The sequence below is a fragment of the Chiloscyllium punctatum genome, chromosome 11, assembly GCF_047496795.1.
Source record: "Chiloscyllium punctatum isolate Juve2018m chromosome 11, sChiPun1.3, whole genome shotgun sequence".
NCBI classification, from domain to species: domain Eukaryota; kingdom Metazoa; phylum Chordata; class Chondrichthyes; order Orectolobiformes; family Hemiscylliidae; genus Chiloscyllium; species Chiloscyllium punctatum.
The window spans coordinates 71,771,141-71,789,251 of record NC_092749.1 but is presented as its reverse complement, the minus strand read 5'-3'; the positions used below and the strand labels follow the sequence as shown (position 1 = coordinate 71,789,251).

Here is an 18,111-nt window from a genome sequence, read left to right as displayed (position 1 = left end):
TTGGTTGTTGGGGGTTGGTCTTTTTTTTAATATGTGTCAGGGTCATAATTACTTCCTTTTTTTCCTCTCCTCTGCCTTCTCTCTCCGTTCCCATCATCCTTTGTTTTCCTGGGTTTTCTTTTCTTATTTTTCTTTTCGGGTTTGGGATGGGGGAGGTGGCAGTGGGAGGAAGTGGGGAGAGTTTCTATGTCTTTTCTTTGTTCTACGGTTACAGTATGGAGGGGACAGATTGAGTGCCCACTTTTAACTTTTTTGTTATAAGATGTGGTTTTGTTTTCTTACTTGGTGTTGTCTGGGCAGGGGCATAGCTTCAGGTAGAAGGAGTCATGGTGTGGCTAATGGGTGGTATGAGTGCCTCCCTGTGCACAAGGGGGAAAATCTCCTTTCATTTATGTTTTATGTTGGTATGTTGTAGAAATAGCTGTTAGAAGTTTTGATTTGGTAGTTTTGGGAGTTGCATTTTTAAACTTATATGAACTATTTATGATTTTCACTCAGCAATGAGTGGGGTTCTTCCTCCCGGGGGGGTCATGGACTGTTTCAGACAATCATGGCTAGCCATTCATTTAAATAATGCACCTGGAATGATAAGGGGAGTCATTCACCAATTAAGAGAGAAAAGATACTGTCAAGCCTTAGAAAAGAGAGGGTCAATATAGCCTTATTACAAGAAACACATTTAACCAATAAGAGGCATTTGAAGTTGCAACAGGGAGGATTCAGCCAAGATGTGAACTGTTATGGACCACTGCAGAAATCCGATTGTCCTAAACACAGTTAAAGCATGGAGAATGATGCGGCAGGGCTAGGGCAATTTACAAAAAAACTTTCCCTTTCACTCCCATAGTGGGAATGTTGGTATTCCAGCCAGGGTGTTTTTCTCATCCTATAATTTGAAAAGTGGAGGAGTTGCTATTCTCATCCGGAAAAACCTCCCATTTCAAATGCTAGGCCAAATTAAGGATGAGTGTGGGCGATTCATAATTTTTAAAGCTTTAATACATGGAGAGGAACATGGGATTCTGAATGTATATTGCCAACTACACACCACCTCACCCCCACCCGAGCACATCCTCTTAAATTCTTAACTGATGCACTTTCTATATTGATGACCCTTGGGGCACGTCATACAATTACAGGGGGAGACTTTAATCACGTTATTGACCCCAAGGTGGACAGGATGCCCCGGGGTCTTGTGGGTATGTCCCCACAATCCAGACAGTTGGTGGACCTGAACAGGGAGCTGGGGTTGGTGGACGTGTGGAAAGGTCTTCAGCCTGAGGGTAGAGATTTTACCTTTTTTTCTAATCCACATAAGTGCTATACTAGAATTGACATTTTTTTTGTCCCATTGACCTTTTTGAATTTGGTGTTGTCTTGCAGAATAGGGAACATAGCATTTGATCATGCGGCAGTGTACATGGAGATCAAGGCTGTTGGTGCGGGACCGGCTCCCAACACTGTCGCACGGACCCTTTCCTCCTGAAAGGTAGCTAGTTTATAGAGTATTTTTCACAGGAGTTTAAAATATTTTGGGATATTAATTAAGGTACGGCCAGTAATACATCGGTGCTGTGGGAGACTGCCGAGGCCTATGCACAAGGTTTGATTATTTCTTACTCTGCGATCCGGAAGCGGCAGAGGTGAGAACAGCAACGTTTGTTTGAGGCTTGCCTGAAGGCAGCTGAGTTGGCACACTTCAACAGACCATCTGTAATTTAATTGCAGCGGAATACAGCCCTTAGGGCTACTTTGAATGCTGCAGTCACCCAGACAGCAAAGAGGGATATCTCTTTTGCAAAACAGAGATTATTTGCGTATGGTGAATAAACCAGATCGATACCTAGCGTACTTGGCCAGAAAGAAGAGTGCCCCCCCCCAATCTATGATATCCATCAGAGAGAGTGCTGGTACTTTTACTTGCAATGCTAAAAAGATTAACGCAGCATTTAGCAAGTTTTATTTTGAGCTATACTGTTCGGAGGGCTGAGAGGACAGAATGATGAAGATGGAATCCTTTTTTAAGACCCTGGATCTTCTAGGTGTAACCTCAGAGCAGGCATCCTTTCTGAATGCCCCCCTGACAATTCAGGAAATACAGGGGGCAGTGAGGCTGCTCCAGAGTGGTAAAGCGCCCAGCCCAGATGGATTTCAAAGTGTTTTATAAGGAGTTTATAGACAAGCTGGCCGGGCCACTCTTGGATATGTACAATTACTCATTCAGTCAGGACTGCCTCCCATCTTCTTTGAGAGAAGTAAATATTTCTCTTATTCTTAAGAAAAGGAAAGCCCTAGAGGATTGCACTTCGTATAGGCCCATATTGTTACTGAACATGGATTTTAAAATCCTGTCAAAAATACTGGCATTAGGGCTGGAGAGGGTATTTGTCTTTTGTTGTAAAGGAGGACCAGACAGGTTTTATTGAGGGTCATAGGCCTACCAACAATATTAGAAGAGTACCAAATATGGTCCAAATATGCCAGCAAAGAATGATCCCGGGTTTGGTAGTCTCCCTAGATGCAGAGAAAACGTTTGATCAGGTGGAGTGGCCGTACCTCTTTTTATGTCCTGGAACGGTTTAGTCTTGGAGGGGTTTTTGCCAAATGGGTGGTAGTGCTGTATAGTGATCCGAAAGCAGCAGTTCTCACTAATGGTATAACATCAGATAGTTTTTGTGTTGGCAGAGACTGCCATCAAGAGTGCCCTCTCTCGTCACTATCATTTACATTGGCGATCAAGCCGCTGGCAGAAGCCATCCAGACAGATCCTAATATAACTGCCCCGGAGGTAGGGTCAGGCAGGCATTAAATCACCCTCTACGCAGATGATGTCTTTCTCTTTTTAACTGATCCAATGACATCACTTAATACAAGTGATTAATCTATTTGGTTTGTTTTCAGAGTATAAAATTAATTTCATGAAATCGGAGGCCATGCCTGTTGGGGACTTTACTAGGATGTCCAATTTTGGTGGTGAAACCCATTTCCCTTTCCGGTGGTTACGGGGGGGGTTTCTGTATTTAGGTGTTTTTATCACCCCTGTCTTCGATCAACTATATAAAGCCAACTATGTGCAGTTGTTAGAGAAGATAAGGCAGGACCTTTGTTAGAGAAGATAAGGCAGGATCTTCCGATTTCTTGCTTGGGCAGAACAGCTCTGGTCAAAATGAATGTTCTTTCTCGCTTATTATATCCCATGCAAATGCTCCCATAGTTGCTGCCAAGGCAAGCACTATGCAGGCTTTACATTTGACTTGGATCTTTTATCTGGCATCATAGGCAGCCTCTTATTAAGCTGAATAAATTGCAGCTTCCGCAGGAAAGAGGGCGTTTAGATTTTCCAGACTTTAAGAAATACCAATTGAGCCCTTTACTATCCTAAATGGCTGAATGGACCTGTCAGGACCCGTGATCAATCTCGTTGGACATTGAGACCTCCAAAACAAAATGTCCCCTCATTAATTTGTTGTTTATGGACAAGATGAGAATTGTTGTGAACCACTACAGAAACCCAATTGTCCTAAGCACAGTTAAAGCTTGGAGAATGATGTGGCAGGGCGAGGGCAATTTACAAAAAAACTTCCTCTTTCACTCCGATAGTGGGAATATTGGGATTCCAGCCGGGATCGATGGACTCTGGCTGTATGTTCTGGGATTCCAGAGGAATCTCCTGTTGGGAGATCTATTTGATGGGAGGTCATGACGTCCTTCAAGCAGCTGAGTCAGAAATTTGAGCTACGTAGGAGAGATCTCTTTCATTACTTCCAGGTTAGAGACTTCATACAAAAAAAGACTACATTAATGGTTAGTCCCTACAAGTCAGATACAGAGAGGAGAGTGCTGTGGTTGAGGAGTGCCCTCTCGGTTAGCACCCTCTATCACTTATTAGGAAGTAATGTTTCGAAAGACATTGAGTGGCTATGCAGGACCTGGACTCAAGAATTGGGGGTGGAGATCTCATCAGACATGTGGGAGGATATCTGGGAAAATGTGAGGAAGATCTCAATTTGCAATAGGACCCAGGCTATTCAACTGAAGGTACTCCATAGGGCTCACTTGGCACCGGAATGGCTTGCAAAATTTAAGACAAGAGTGTCCCCAATGTGCCCTAAGTGTAAAATGGATGTGGGCACTCTCACTCATTGCTTGTGGTCATGCCGCAAGATTTGCAGTAATTGGGATGCCATAGTGAGTGTGTTGGAAGAGGTTTGGGGAACTGAGGTTAAGTTAGATCCGGTGTCCATTCTTTTGGGTCTTCCAAATCTTCCCTCTTTGGATGCTGCACAACCTTAGCAGCCAACCTTCAGCTGTATTGCTGGAAAAGCGCAGCAGGTCAGGCAGCATCAAAGGAACAAGAGAATCATTCCTGAAGAAGGGCTTATGCCCGAAAAGTCGATTCTCCTGTTCCTTTGATGCAGCCTGACCTGCTGCGCTTTTCCAGCAACACATTTTTAAGCTCTGATCTCCAGCATCTGCAGTCCTCACTTTCTCCTAACCTTCAGCTGTGGCACAAGAAGAAAATGGAAGGCCAGGCTAAGGTATGTGCCACCTCAGGGATAACTGGCAACAGCAAGAGCATTGGCAGAGTGGCAAAAGTGGTGCGCAAATGTAATCACCGTTTGAGGGAACAAAGGCATCTCAACTGAATATAAAACTACTGAGCATAAAATGTCTTGCTAATCAAGATCATCTTCCAAGGTCACCTACAAACATTTTCAAAGAAAGTCAGTAACTCCACTGTCCATCCTTCAAGGTCTATACAGAAGAACTAGGACAGGCAAAGGCACTGTCATTCAGTTTGGTTCCTCTAGGGCCACTTAACTCTTGACCACATTGCGGCCTTGATCCAAACATGAGCTGAAAAATGTGTTGCTGGAAAAGCGCAGCAGGTCAGGCAGCATCCAAGGAGCAGGAGAATCGATGTTTCGGGCATAAGCCCTTCTTCAGGAATGAGGAAGGTGGGCCAAGCAGGCTAAGATAAAAGGTAGGGAGGAGGGACTTGGGGGAGGGGCTTTGGGAATGTGATAGGTGGAAGGAGGCTAAGGTGAGGGTGATAGGCCGGAGAGGGGGTGAGGGCAGAGAGGTCAGGAAGAAGATTGCAGGTCAAGAAGGCGGTGCTGAGTCCGAGGGTTGGACTGAGATAAGGTGAGGGGAGGGGAAATGAGGAAACTGGAGAAATCTGAGTTCATCCCTTGCGGTTGGAGGGTTCCTAGGTGGAAGATGAGGCGCTTTTCCTCCAGGCGTCATGTTGCCATGGTCTAGTGATAGAGGAGGCCAATCTTGGCGGAGTGGGAGGGGGAGTTAAAGTGTTGCCTCCTCCATCGCCAGACTGTGGCAACACGACGCCTGGAGGAAGAGCACCTCATCTTCCACCTAAGAACCCTCCAACCGCAAGGGATGAATGTAGATTTCTCCAGCTTCCTCATTTCCCTTCCTCCCACCTTATCTCAGTCCCAACCCTCGGACTCAGCACCGCCAAGTTTCAGAGAACACCTCTGAGACACCCGCACCAACCAACCCATCCGCCCCGTGGCTGAACACTTTAATTCTCCCTCCCACTCCACCAAGGACATGCAGGTCCTTGGCCTCCTCCATTGCCAGACCATGGCAACACGACGCCTGAGGGAAGAGCACCTTATCTTCCGCCTAGGAACCCTCCAACCACAAGGGATGAACGCAGATTTCTCCAGCCTCCTCATTTCCCCTCCCTCCACCTTATCTCAGTCCCAACCCTCGGACTCAGCACCGCCAATTCCTCCCTCCTTGATCCAAACATGGACAAAGGAGCTGAGTTCCAGAGATGGCATTGGAGTGACTTTCATTGACATCAAGGCAGCATTGGAATTAAGGAGCCCTTGCAAAATTGGAGACAACACAGATTGTGAAAACACTCTATTGCTTGAAATCATACCTAGCACAAAGAAAGATGGTTGTTGTTATTGAAGGTCAATGACCTCAGTCCCAATCACTGCAGTATTTCTCTTCATTATTAGGTCAGAAGTGGGGATGTTGGCTGGTGACTGCACATGTCCTTATATATTGACAGTCTGTGTTCAAATGCAACCAGAACTGAATAACATCCAGGCTAGGGCTGATAAATTTCAAATAACATTCATGCCAGTAATGACCATCTCCAATAAGAGATTATCGAACCATTACCCTTTGACAGTCAATGACATTATGATTACTGAACCCCAACTGTCAACATCTTGGATTACCATTGACAGAAAGTGAAATATACTAACCATGTAAATACAGTGGTTACAAGAACAGGTTAGAGCTAGGAATCTTGCACTGAGGAATTCACCTCCTGACTACCCAAAGTCTGTCTTCCACCTGTAAGGCACAAGTCAGGGGTGTGATGGAATACTCCCCATTTGCCTGAACATGTGCAGCTCCAGCAACACTGAAGAAACTTGATACCATCCAGACAAAGCAGTCTAATTGACTTAGACCACATCTACACCCTCCCATCCACACCGATATTCAACAGTAGCAATGTGGACTATGTACAATATGCATTACAGAAATTCACCAAAGATCAAAGATAGTACGTTCCAAACTTACAACCACTATCATCCATACTCCTCATAATTTTATAAACGTCAAAAGGTCACCTCCTACACTCCAGTGAAAAAGGTCCTAGCTTACCAGCCTCTCCTTATAACTCAAACCCTCCATACCCAGCAACACCCTGTAAATCTCTTCTGAACCCTCTCCAGATTAATAATATCCTTCCCATAATAGGGCAACCAGAACTGGACACAGTACTCCAGAAGAGGCCTCCCCAACCTCCTTTACAATCTCAACATAATATTCCAACTCCTACACTCAAAGTGTGTTTGTTCCATCTTCATGAAGCCATATTGACTCTGCTTGATTCTATTATTTATTTCTAAATGTCCTGTTATTATATTCCTTAAAATGGACTCCAACAGTTTCCCAATGACAGAAGTTAAACTAATTGGCCTATAGTTAACTTTTGTTTTGTCACTTTCCCCTCTTGAATACATTATTACACCAACAGTTTTCTAATCCTCTGGGACTTTTCCAGATGCCAAGGATTCTTGAAACATTACTATCAGTGCATCCACTATTTCTGCAACTATTTCCTTTAAAATCGTAGAATAAAACCCATCAGGTCCAGGAGACTTGTCAGTCTTTAGCGTCATTAATTTTCAAAGTACTCTTTTCTCTAGTAACAGTAATTGTGTTTATTTCCTTTCCTCTTTTAGTCCCTTGGTTAACTAACATTTTTGAAATGCTGTTACTATCCTCTAACATTAAGAAGGATGCAAAGTATTTGTTCAATTCCTTCTGGCTCCCCATTATTTTTTTCCCCAGCCTCATTCTCTAAATGGCTTTCCCAAAACTTTCCCAAACCTCTGATTTACCAGTAATCATTGCTACATTTTTTTTTCAATTTGATACTTGTTTAACTTCCCTGGTTAACCCCTTCCAAGAATCTTTTTTACTCAATGGGACACATTCTTGCTGTCAACCATGAACTCTTTAAAAAAAAAATTCATCAGCTATCTTTTCTGCTAAACTCCATTCCCAGTCTACTCCAGTCAACTCCGCTATCATTCCCATGTATGTATCTGTGTTTAAATTTAACACTCTTGTTTCTGACCCAAATTTCACACTGTCAAACTAAATGTTAAGTTCTACCATGTTATGGCCACTGCTCCATGGACAATACTTTATTTAGAGGTAGTTCATTAAACCCACTTTAATACACATCACCAATTCCAAAACAGCCAGATCTCGGATTGGATCCACAACATAGTGACTTGGAAACTATTCCGTATACACCCTATGAATTCTTCCTTGTGGCTACTTCTGCAACTTGATTTTCCCAGCCACATGAAGATTAAACTCATAATTAGGTTCAACTTTTATCTCCTGATTTATTCTCTTACAACAGAAACAGCTACTGTTAGTGTCTTATAGACTACTCCCACCACTGTCTTATTCCCCTTTTTACCTCTTACCTCCACCTATATGGATAATACATTATCTAATCCAAATCATTTCTTGCTCATGTAATATTTTCATCTTATACTAACAAAGCCACCTCTGTCTATCCTTTCAAATGGTCACATACCCCTGAATATTTAGTTCCTAACTTCAGTCTCCTCATAGTGATGTCTCTACAATACCTGTACGATCATTCCCATTAAATTGTACTTGTGCCATTAATTCATTCATTTTGTTTTATTTATGCCTTCAAGATGTCCTTATTGAAAAAGTCAGAAATCACAAGCTTTCGAAGTACTGCTCTTTCATCAGGACTGCACCTGTTTGTGATTTCAAATAAATCTGTTTTGAAATGCTATTACTATCCTCTAGTGTTGGACTATAACCTGGTGTTGTGTGATTTTTAACTTGCAATAAGGTTGTGGAGGTGCTAGCATTAGACTGGGACAGACAAAGTCATAAGTTATGTAACTGGTAACTGGTAACATAACTGGTGTTGTGTAACTTATGTGTGTATATAGGAGTGCATGTGGGTCTTTGTGTGTGTGTGTGTGTGTGTGTGTCTCTGTCTGTCTGTCTGGGTTGGGGGGTTGTGAGTATGCGAGAGAATGTATATGTGTGTGTATGTGAGTATAGAGTGTCTTAAGTCTGTGAGAGAGAGTGTATATGTGTGTGCGTGAGTGTAGAGTGGCCTAAGTCTCTGAGAGGATCATGTGGGAGTGTGTGTGTCTGTAAGGGTGTGTGTGAGTGTCCGTGTGCATGTCTGTGTATATGTGTGTCCATGTGTATGTGTGTGTATAGGAGTGCCTCTGTGTGTGTGTGTGTGTGTATAGGAGTGCCTGTGTGTGTGTATATAGGAGTGCCTGTGTGTGTGTATATAGGAGTGCCTGTGTGTGTGTGTGTGTGTGTGTGTGTGTAGGTGTGTCTGCATGTGTATAGTGCAATGTTGGTCACCTGTATTGTGACATGAACCCCAGGTCCCAGTTGAGGCCCTCCCTATAGGTATGGGGCTTAGCTATCAGCCTCTGCTCGGCCACTTTTCGCTGTTGCCTGTCCCAAAGTCCGCCTTGGAGGATGGTCACCCGAAGGTCTGAGGTCAAATGTCCTGGACCGCTGAAGTGTTCCCCAACTGGGAGGGAACCCTCCTGTCTGTTGATTGTTGTGCAGTGCCCATTCATCCGTTGCCATAGCCTTTGCTTGGTTTCCTCCACAACCACCTGATGAAGGAGCGTCGCTCCGAAAGCTAGTGTGCTTCCAATTAAACCTGTTGGACTATAACCTGGTGTTGTGTGAGTTTTAACTTTGTACACCCCAGTCCAACACCAGTAAATCCAAATCATGATCTTTATTGAAAGGAAGATATCTCACATCTAGTTATTTACTGCGATTCAAATAGGAGCATTGTTCCCTTAACCCTTGGTTATGGTCCTGCTGATAGCTGTTCACCTGCTTCTCCTCCTCCCTTTCTCACAGCTTGCTCCCAGTTCTGTATGATCTCTGTTTCTTATTCCTGTGAGAGTACTGCAACCATTCATGCAATCAGTTGATTTGTGCCAAACCTTGAAGTCATGAAAACTCTTTCATCATTTACCACTCCACTCCTTGTAGATGATGTAATTTAAAACGAATGCAAAATGCTGTAAAATTGACAGAATTGAAACAACAGCCAAAACAATCAGCTAGCAGCTAACCTATTCAGTAGCTGATGATCACATTAAATAGTACCAGTAAGAATCCTTCCAATTGCCTCACCTCCTAAGCTGAGTACGGCTAAGACAGCATTAACTGCAGACTTCAGCTCCTAAATGGCATAGCTGCAGTGTTGTATGTTGGTTGATACATGCTTGTTCATCCACTTTCTATACACTTTGTACAGGCTAATATCCTCATCAATATGGCTTCTGGCAGAATTCACTCCAAATATGTGCAAGAGCTGTACAATTGTCAATTTGGAGAACCAAGAGTATTAGTTTTGCCCAAGTTTAATTTTCCTCATCTCTAATTACAATGTGTCTAAGTTTGTACAAACATAACTATATTGTATATTTATGCTGTTAATATTTGTAAATTATTGTTTTATAATACTAGTTCTCAATACATACTGATGTTATTTGAACCTCTATGCCAACACAAATTATATCATGATTAATCTTTTTCCCAACATAATTGTTGGTCTGATTTGGAAATATCTATCAATGGTTTTGTGGCTCATTCATAAACCATACGTAAAGCATTTTTCATACCCTCTTCATAATGTTTTGTAGTCTGTTCTTCAAACCTTTATTGATCACTGTCATGGGATCAGTACGAGGTCTGGGGACAACTGCAATGAAAGAAAACACTGGTTGAGATCATATACTTTTGGATAAATTAAAGAAGTGGGAATATGATAGTTCCACACAGTTAATGTCCTTGAATATTTTATATAGCCCATAACGTGACTTTAGGACTTCTATTCAAAGTTCAACTCAGTTTGCAAAAGGATAAGTACAAAGTCAGGTCCACACACTTCTTGGCATCAACAACACGACTCTTAAATTGTGTAAGCAATGAGCCATGCAAAATTTCACTTTTGAACATACCCAAGTATGAAAGAAATATAGAGCAAGACATTTGAGAGCAACCATTTTTGAAATGTTATGCTTGCATGATACATGAATCAAAAGAAAAATGTGAGCAGCCCTGGATATTGCACCATGGGCCTCACTATCATATCAATGGCTAAAAGGAGGTAGCCATAAAGTTTTGATCACTGTTACCATCATAGAGACCAATAGGCTTTTGATCATACACCTCAAAGTCTGAAGGATTGGGGTGGAACTGTGAGCCATAGCCCAATTTCTGAATTGGAGGCTTTTATTCTAGCATTAACTTTCCAAATGTTTGGTGCTTTCATGTGCAGCTTGCAATGTAATGGTTTGAAGGACTGATGATCAGTGGTAACTTTACCCTTAGAATCACATAATTTCTCTACCTCTCTGTATGGATTTCTCAGGACTCTATCCAAATGATAAAACTCAGAGTACTGTTCTCTGTTATTTTGTAACTCTCTTGTGCACCTCTCTCTCTTCTCTGCAACAGCCCACTTTGTTAGTCCCTCCAGAGAACCTCCCTTTTGAGTATCCACTGATCCCACCTGTGACGATGCTGCGGCTGTAAGAAGTTATTTTGTTCTTTTTTTTTTAAAAGTGAGGTATAAAGATAGTGCCAAGCTGTCTACTTGGAAAGTAAACAGCTTGTGAGGCCTTGGGGATTTTCAAACAGTAGAAACAGCCTAGCTGGATATGGTCAGTTCTCACCGACCAGGATTTCTCGGTTTTGTTTAGTTTAAGATTTAGCTTTAAACAGCTGCTGTCGGAGTCTCAACAGGGCAGAAGTTACTGGAGTTTTGAAGAAGTTGAAGCTATCTTTTCCCTCTTGCAGTTACAGCTAGAAGCTGGGGTTTCTCTCTGCTGCTAGGTTCCCTGTGAGAGTCTATTTTTCTGAATTTGCCTTTTTGCCATAGGTGTGTTTATGCGATGTTACTATATTGAAACACTTAGTTAGTAATAGTTATTGTATCTATTATTCTGTTAAGTTTTCCAATAGAGGTAAGTTATTCTAAGTTATTTCCATTGTTGTAAATTGCATCTGGAACACAGCATGTTACATTTGCCTTTAAAATAAGAGAAAGTTAAGGTCTAGGCTACCTTCTTAAAATATATTGAGGGGGATCAGGTCTAGTCTATAACAAATCACTGCACGTCATCACCATGGTTGGTGATTACCTTCCCCATCTTATGTACTGTCAAAGGAATCATGATGCCTTGCCTCTTGCTTCCTGCCACTGTCATCTGAAAGTCTTCAAATCTCTAAAATATTTTTCAGAGTGACCTGGCAAATCATCTTTATAGGCATTGCACCTTTCCAGAGATTGAATAATCTGAATTTCAAACATCCTAATGAAGCACCTCAATCTCACAGGCTCCAGAGAATCTATCTGGCTGTAATCATTACATTCAAATCTCTTTAACTGAATCGAAATTGCTTCTTTGCCATGTGCTAATGAGCTGACTTCAATGAGTAAGTTACAAGAGGCCAAAAGCACCTCTGTTAAAACTGGAAATTGACAAATTGGAGTTGGTTCAATTTCCTTCAATTTTTTTTATCTTCCCACACAATGCCAACTCACCCATCCCTGTGGATTAAAGATTCTCTCTCTACCAAACCCACAGAGAGATTGGAAAATGTGGTAAAGCTAGAACAGCTTATTGAGAGTCAGGAGGGTGAGGCCATGCAATCATTTAAATGTGAGGATACAAGTTTTAAAAAGTGTAAATTCAGATACTTTGGGTTTTTCTGTGACAGTAGCAGCGTGGATCTTTCTTACCAAAATGTGGCATAGACAGAATGGATGCTGTGTGTTTAAAACTGATTGTCTAAACGTTTCTTAAGTTAACTCTGTTCAAACAATCAAAATCAGATTTCTTGTCAGTAGATCATCCAGCAGAGACAGAAATAGAGGTCTGTGATGCTTTGCTACTGCTATGCAGGATTTATTGATTGATAAAGTAACACTGAGCTACACTAGACCAAAAATGTTTCTGCTAAATAGTTATATTTTATAGAATTGTAACCGATATTATTTTCACAAAGTAAGGTCATGTTTTAATGATTAAAATAGACCATGGAGAATTTCAAACTATTCACAGGTACATGATTAAAAATAAATTATAATTGCCATTCTGTCAAACTATCGAAAGCAAAGTGCACTTTCTATTCAACAGCATCACGAGTAGGCAGTTTATATTTTGTAAAGTACATACCATGCTGGAACAACTTTGTTACTTCTAGAATATATGGTCTGCATAATAGAAACACAGTTCAAGTTAAACGGAAGATCACAGTTAGTTAGTGGCCACATCTGACTAAAAACTAAGAACAAATTGTACACAGCATCATGAATCACACAAAAAAAAAGCAAATCACGAACTGCATCCAAATACAAAGGTACCACTTAAAAACTACGCACTAGTACCCATCTAACTGCAACGTACATAGAGATATACGAAGTACAAAATTCAAAACAAAGCGTAAATCCTATTAGCTTGCAGATCAAGACAGCAAAGGTACCAAATTTATAGAATCACAGAACTTTTACAGCAAAGTTGGAGGTGACTCAGCTTGTTGTGTTTGCATCGGGTCTCCTAATACACCATTCACCTATTGCTATTTTCCTGCCTTCTCCATATCTTTTGCATATTGTTCTGATTCAAATTACTATCAAATTCCCTTCTGAATGCATCAATCGAACTTGTCTCCACCACACACTCAGGCAGTGCATTCAAGATACTCATGACTCGCTGCATGAAAAAGCATTTCCTTATATCATTTTTGCTTCTTTTAAAAGTTATTTTAAGTCTGTTCCTTCTCAATCATTTCAAGAGTAGGAATATTTCTCCCTTTTGTATTTTGCTCATGAATGTTCATATCTTTGAATATCTCTATTACATCTCCTCCCAGCAATTCTCTTCTCCAAAGAAAATAGTTTTAATTTCTTCAATCTATCTTCATAGCTGAAATTCCTTATCCCTGGAACCATTCGTGTAAACATGTGCTGCACTTTCTCCAATCCCTTCAGATCTATGCTAATGTGGGGCACCTAGAACTGAATGCAATATCCTAGCTGAGGGCAAACTAGTGTCAAGCAGTTCAACAAAATATCTTTGTTCTTGTATTCTACGCTCCTATTTGTCATCATCACCATCATTGATTGTCCCTTGCAGACAAGGATGAACTCTCTTCCACTCTCAGGATGAGTCCATAGGTGGCTGTACAAACTGATATGGTTACCTCAGGCTCTGTTATACTTGGGGCAGTTGACTCCATTCATGCCACGTTGTCATTTGACATCTTGCAAGTCATCATTGCAAGATGATGCAACAGCAGGATGCTGGATTCTTTCACAATCTTTACATACAGTGATGCGACCTTTTGTCCATTGTGAAACAGACAGTCTGACAGATGGAATTCTGTTACTTTTTTTTTGTTGATCCATCCTGAAACAAAGGATGCATGAATTCTCTGGATGGCTGTGAATATTTAACGAGATATTCACTTGAGACTCAGCACTGTCTGGAGCTCAAAATATCAAAAATGATATGATTTGTAGCGAGCATTTTAATGGTCTGCTTGGATCCAGTCTGTAAAGTATTGATTAAAAGTTTGTACTTTCTGAGACATGACAACAATGAAATGCGCAAATGTTAGCGACTCCATTAGCACATGGCTGCTGCCTGGCACTCATGTATCATTTCAGAATGAGACAACTTTATCTGCCGTTTGGAAAATTCCTTATATTCTGGACACTCAAACCAGTTTGAAAAATTCTGTCTGGCAAACTGAATTAACAGCAGCTAGGGACAATGGTGGGTGCGTGATACATGCTGCTGTTAGTCACATTCACCATGCCCATTGCATTAGATGCTTTGGTAGGAAGGGAAGAAAATGTGATAAATTTTTACCTCCCCTTCTCGACTTCTAACAGATAGATACATAGTATGCAGGCAGCAGATCCTTCCTTACTCTGCAACACTCAGTTATACAGTAGCCTTATTCATCTGTTGCCTTTACTTTCCTATTTTGATACGAGGAAAAATCAAAATGATTTTGGTCAACGAGGGATGGGAGTGATAAAATTAATAAGTCAGATAGTGTGGTTTAAATCTACTCTGAAGGGGATAAGCTGTTAGAGCTTCTGATTATCTGCAGTATGCTCTGTCTTTATTTAAATCTTCAGAAAACAATGACCGCAGATTTGCCTCACTGTTAATGCCAGTGTGTATTTCCTAGGACCCGAGCAGAAACATAGGACTGAATCGTGCTTTTTTTTGGGTAAGTGCAAGTTGCATAACATTTGGTGTCGTGATTCACACCACCAGACCAAGCCTGTTCTCGCTGTATCTTAGCAAATTGGCCACTTTAATTGTGATTTGAGCCCTCACAGCACGAATCATGTCCTATCTCCAGTATATCTTGCCACGTGACATTCATGCAGGAACTTGCTACTCAGCGCTTCTCCATAAGACCAGCATCCCTTGGCCACGCCATCTTTTAGCATCCACTGTGCATGTGTAGGAGTACCGCCATTTGAAAGCTGCTCTGCTCACTGTGTCAGGCATCAAAAGGTATGGCAAAGAAGGCGAAGCTGGCAAGATCCTAGTGGACAGGGTAGTGGACAGGAGTCCTCTTCCCAGAGGATTATTAGAGGAAGCCACCATATCATGCCAGCCTTTTCAGAGATTACAACTTGGTCAATGTCATCTTCAGGGTCAGTTGGACTGTAGGGCAAAGGTCAATGATCTTCTCCACTTTGCCAAGTTAAGTGAAACACTCTGCTGTCTACTGCCTCACACTTGTCTATGTCAGTGCACCCACCTCCTTACTTATGTTTAGACACCCCTTCTCACTTCACTCACTCATTATTCCCCCATCCTCCCACACCACTAACTTTGCATGACCTCCACACTGCCTCCTCACTCCTTTGGTACACACCAACACTTTTTCTCCACACATACCAGCATGAACAGTCATGCCACCTGCTTCTATCTTAGTTATTCAGCCCCTTTATATCATTACAGGAGAAGACATCCCAGAACAGAGTGGTGTGATGCCACACATCCTTTCTGAATGGGGTGCTGGACATCCTTGTCCTCATCCCATCTTCGGAAAGGATTCTTGCTCTACCAGTGACAAGGATGCAGAGACGTGACCCGACACCTGAGTAAGTCACACTTATCATTCTTCTGCAACAGTCCCATTAAGCAGACATCAAAGACCAAGACCATGACCAGCTAGTGGCTGCAACACCCTTTCCTCTTTTGTCTTACAGGTTGATGTGTCCTTCTAAGGACTAACCCATGTGCCACAGAGAAGAGTTCCTTGACCTTCCCAGATTATTGTTGGGATGCAGAGGATGGACCATCATCTGCCACCTGGATCCGCAGAAACATGGATGAGGACATCTCATTGGGCTCTGTGAGGTCCTTCACTGAGTTTCAGAGTGCTGACAGGTATGGAAGAAACATCCCTGGCGAGAGAGTCTCAGGACTCCAGAGACAAGGCACCTGCTGAACCCCTGGCAGCAGATAACTCTGTGGTCTAAGCCATGAGGGATTTTATGCAGATGCACAGGGAGGAGCAGCAGTGGCAGACAGGTGTACAGGATGCACTAGCCCTCATGTCTGAGAAACTGAAGTGCTGCAGCCAGTCCATCAATTCACCATGTTATCAGCCAGATGCTGCAGCATTGCAGCAACTCCTGCAGATGTCTGCCAGCCTCCACAAACAGATTGGAAGCTGCTATTGAGAGACAAGCCCATCAGGAGTGTTGCAGAGTCAACAACAACTGCATTCCATCGTGCCATGCAGTGTCCATCAGGACTGAAGGCAGGCCAAGAGTGGGATGGGGAATCTACATATTAGTCCAGGTGTTCCCCCTCACATTGAGCTACACACAGGCCCGATGACAATCTCCACTCAGGATGCTGCAGAAGTAGCTGGGCTCTCCAACTCCACTCTGCCTGCCCCCTTCGATGTTGGAGGTTTCAGCTGAGAAAGGTCAAGTTGGTTATTAACGGGTCCAGGCAGCAAGCTGTGGAGGGGGTCAGATCTGTTGACTGTCTGCCCCTCTCCTGTGGTTATGTTCGTGTTCAGGTATCCTTGGAGAAGTGTGTGTTGCCTACCAATGCTCTTGATGCATTTAGAGAGAGGTGGGCATCACAAAGGATACTGTGCTTTATTTACCCTCTAATTCCATTTTGATTTAGCCACTTTTCATTCTCCCTACATCTCCCTCACCTTTGATGATCTGCATTGCCCTTAATGAGCTTTATATGTAAACTATTCAATTGGTAAAATTGGTGATATACTCTAGGTGATTAATACAAGGGGGAAAATATGCCACAGTTGATTTGCTGATGGAAAAAAGAATTCAGTTCTGGTTGATAACACTTCTGGATATAAAGAAAGAAATGGCAAAAGAAAGGGAAAAAAGAGAATGGTCAATTTGCAAGACGTCCCTTGGCATATTTGGCCTGCCCAAACCTAATGCAATCTCATCCCCTTCACCCACTCCCATGGGGTTGCTTGGAATCTGCCACTAACAGTATGTTTGTTGTTATGGCCCTTTTCTCTCTAAATGAGCTTACTTCTGGCCTGTCGATTCTCCCTTTCAGCATTATAAAACTCAAGTGAACAAACTCCTTAGAAAATATCTCTCTAGATGGCTTGCTCTTCATGTACCTAAAATTACATGACATCTTGTAAATGCTGTTTCATCTCACTGTTCAAAATTACTTTCTCATCTTTTTAAAAAAAAGGTTAGACAATCACAGAATGGAAAACTATAATTCATTTTCCTCCACTTTAATACCCACATTCCCAAATAATAACACGTTATGGACATTCATCGCACAGTAGCTCCAAAAACCTCTTACAGGGTGACAGCATTCATTCTCCCATCATTCTTCTGGGATCCTTGCTCCTGCATTTTAACTAGCCAGCCTAGACTGGTTTTGTGATGCTACAGTCTGAAGACTAACCTAAGCCTTGAGCTGTTTGAAATCTCCTGAAGGGCCATCTACAGTCTGCCCCACTAGCCAAGCTGCAGCTATTGGACTAGCAATGAGGAAGGGCAAGGCAAAGGCACATGGAAGACGAGCACTGAGAACATGCACCAGTTGACTTCCCGGTGGAATATTGATTTCTTTAATGAAATTGATAAGTTTGTTTTGTAGTGCTTTGAAGGTTGTATAATGGAAAAGGAAATCAAATGAGGCATTCACGGACCATCTGTGCAGAAAGTAGATCCGCTGGCTCCCTACTCCCTTCATACTCCTTCTCCTTAGGTACTCACTGCAGCCAGTTTGGCAAAGGTTGTAACCTCTTGATGCAAATAACTATGAATTGAGAGACGTAGACCAATAAGCACTTGAGGATCCTGCAGAGCTTCCAAGATAAGAGAAGCTCCACTTCAGTGTCTCAGTGGTCTGCTTTGTTATTGTATTCATGCTGGTTTTGTAAGACTGAGATGAACCAGGTGTAGAGCCTTTGTTGCAAAGCAATCCCTCCTGTTTGATGTAGTGGTTGAAT

At 42.2% G+C, this 18,111-nt stretch overlaps 1 protein-coding gene across 2 annotated transcripts in view; it reads right to left on the bottom strand.

Moving 5' to 3' along the window:
- The window catches only part of LOC140483094 (uncharacterized), a 130,384-nt gene that overhangs the window by 47,083 nt on the left and 65,190 nt on the right, over positions 1-18,111 (bottom strand). For both annotated transcript variants that reach the window (XM_072581032.1, XM_072581033.1), the window contains exons 5-6: positions 12,786-12,823; positions 10,224-10,303 (exon numbers count right to left, since the gene is read on the bottom strand). In XM_072581032.1, the coding sequence (XP_072437133.1) occupies positions 10,224-10,303; positions 12,786-12,823 (118 nt within the window). The remainder of the gene's footprint in view (positions 1-10,223; positions 10,304-12,785; positions 12,824-18,111) is intronic.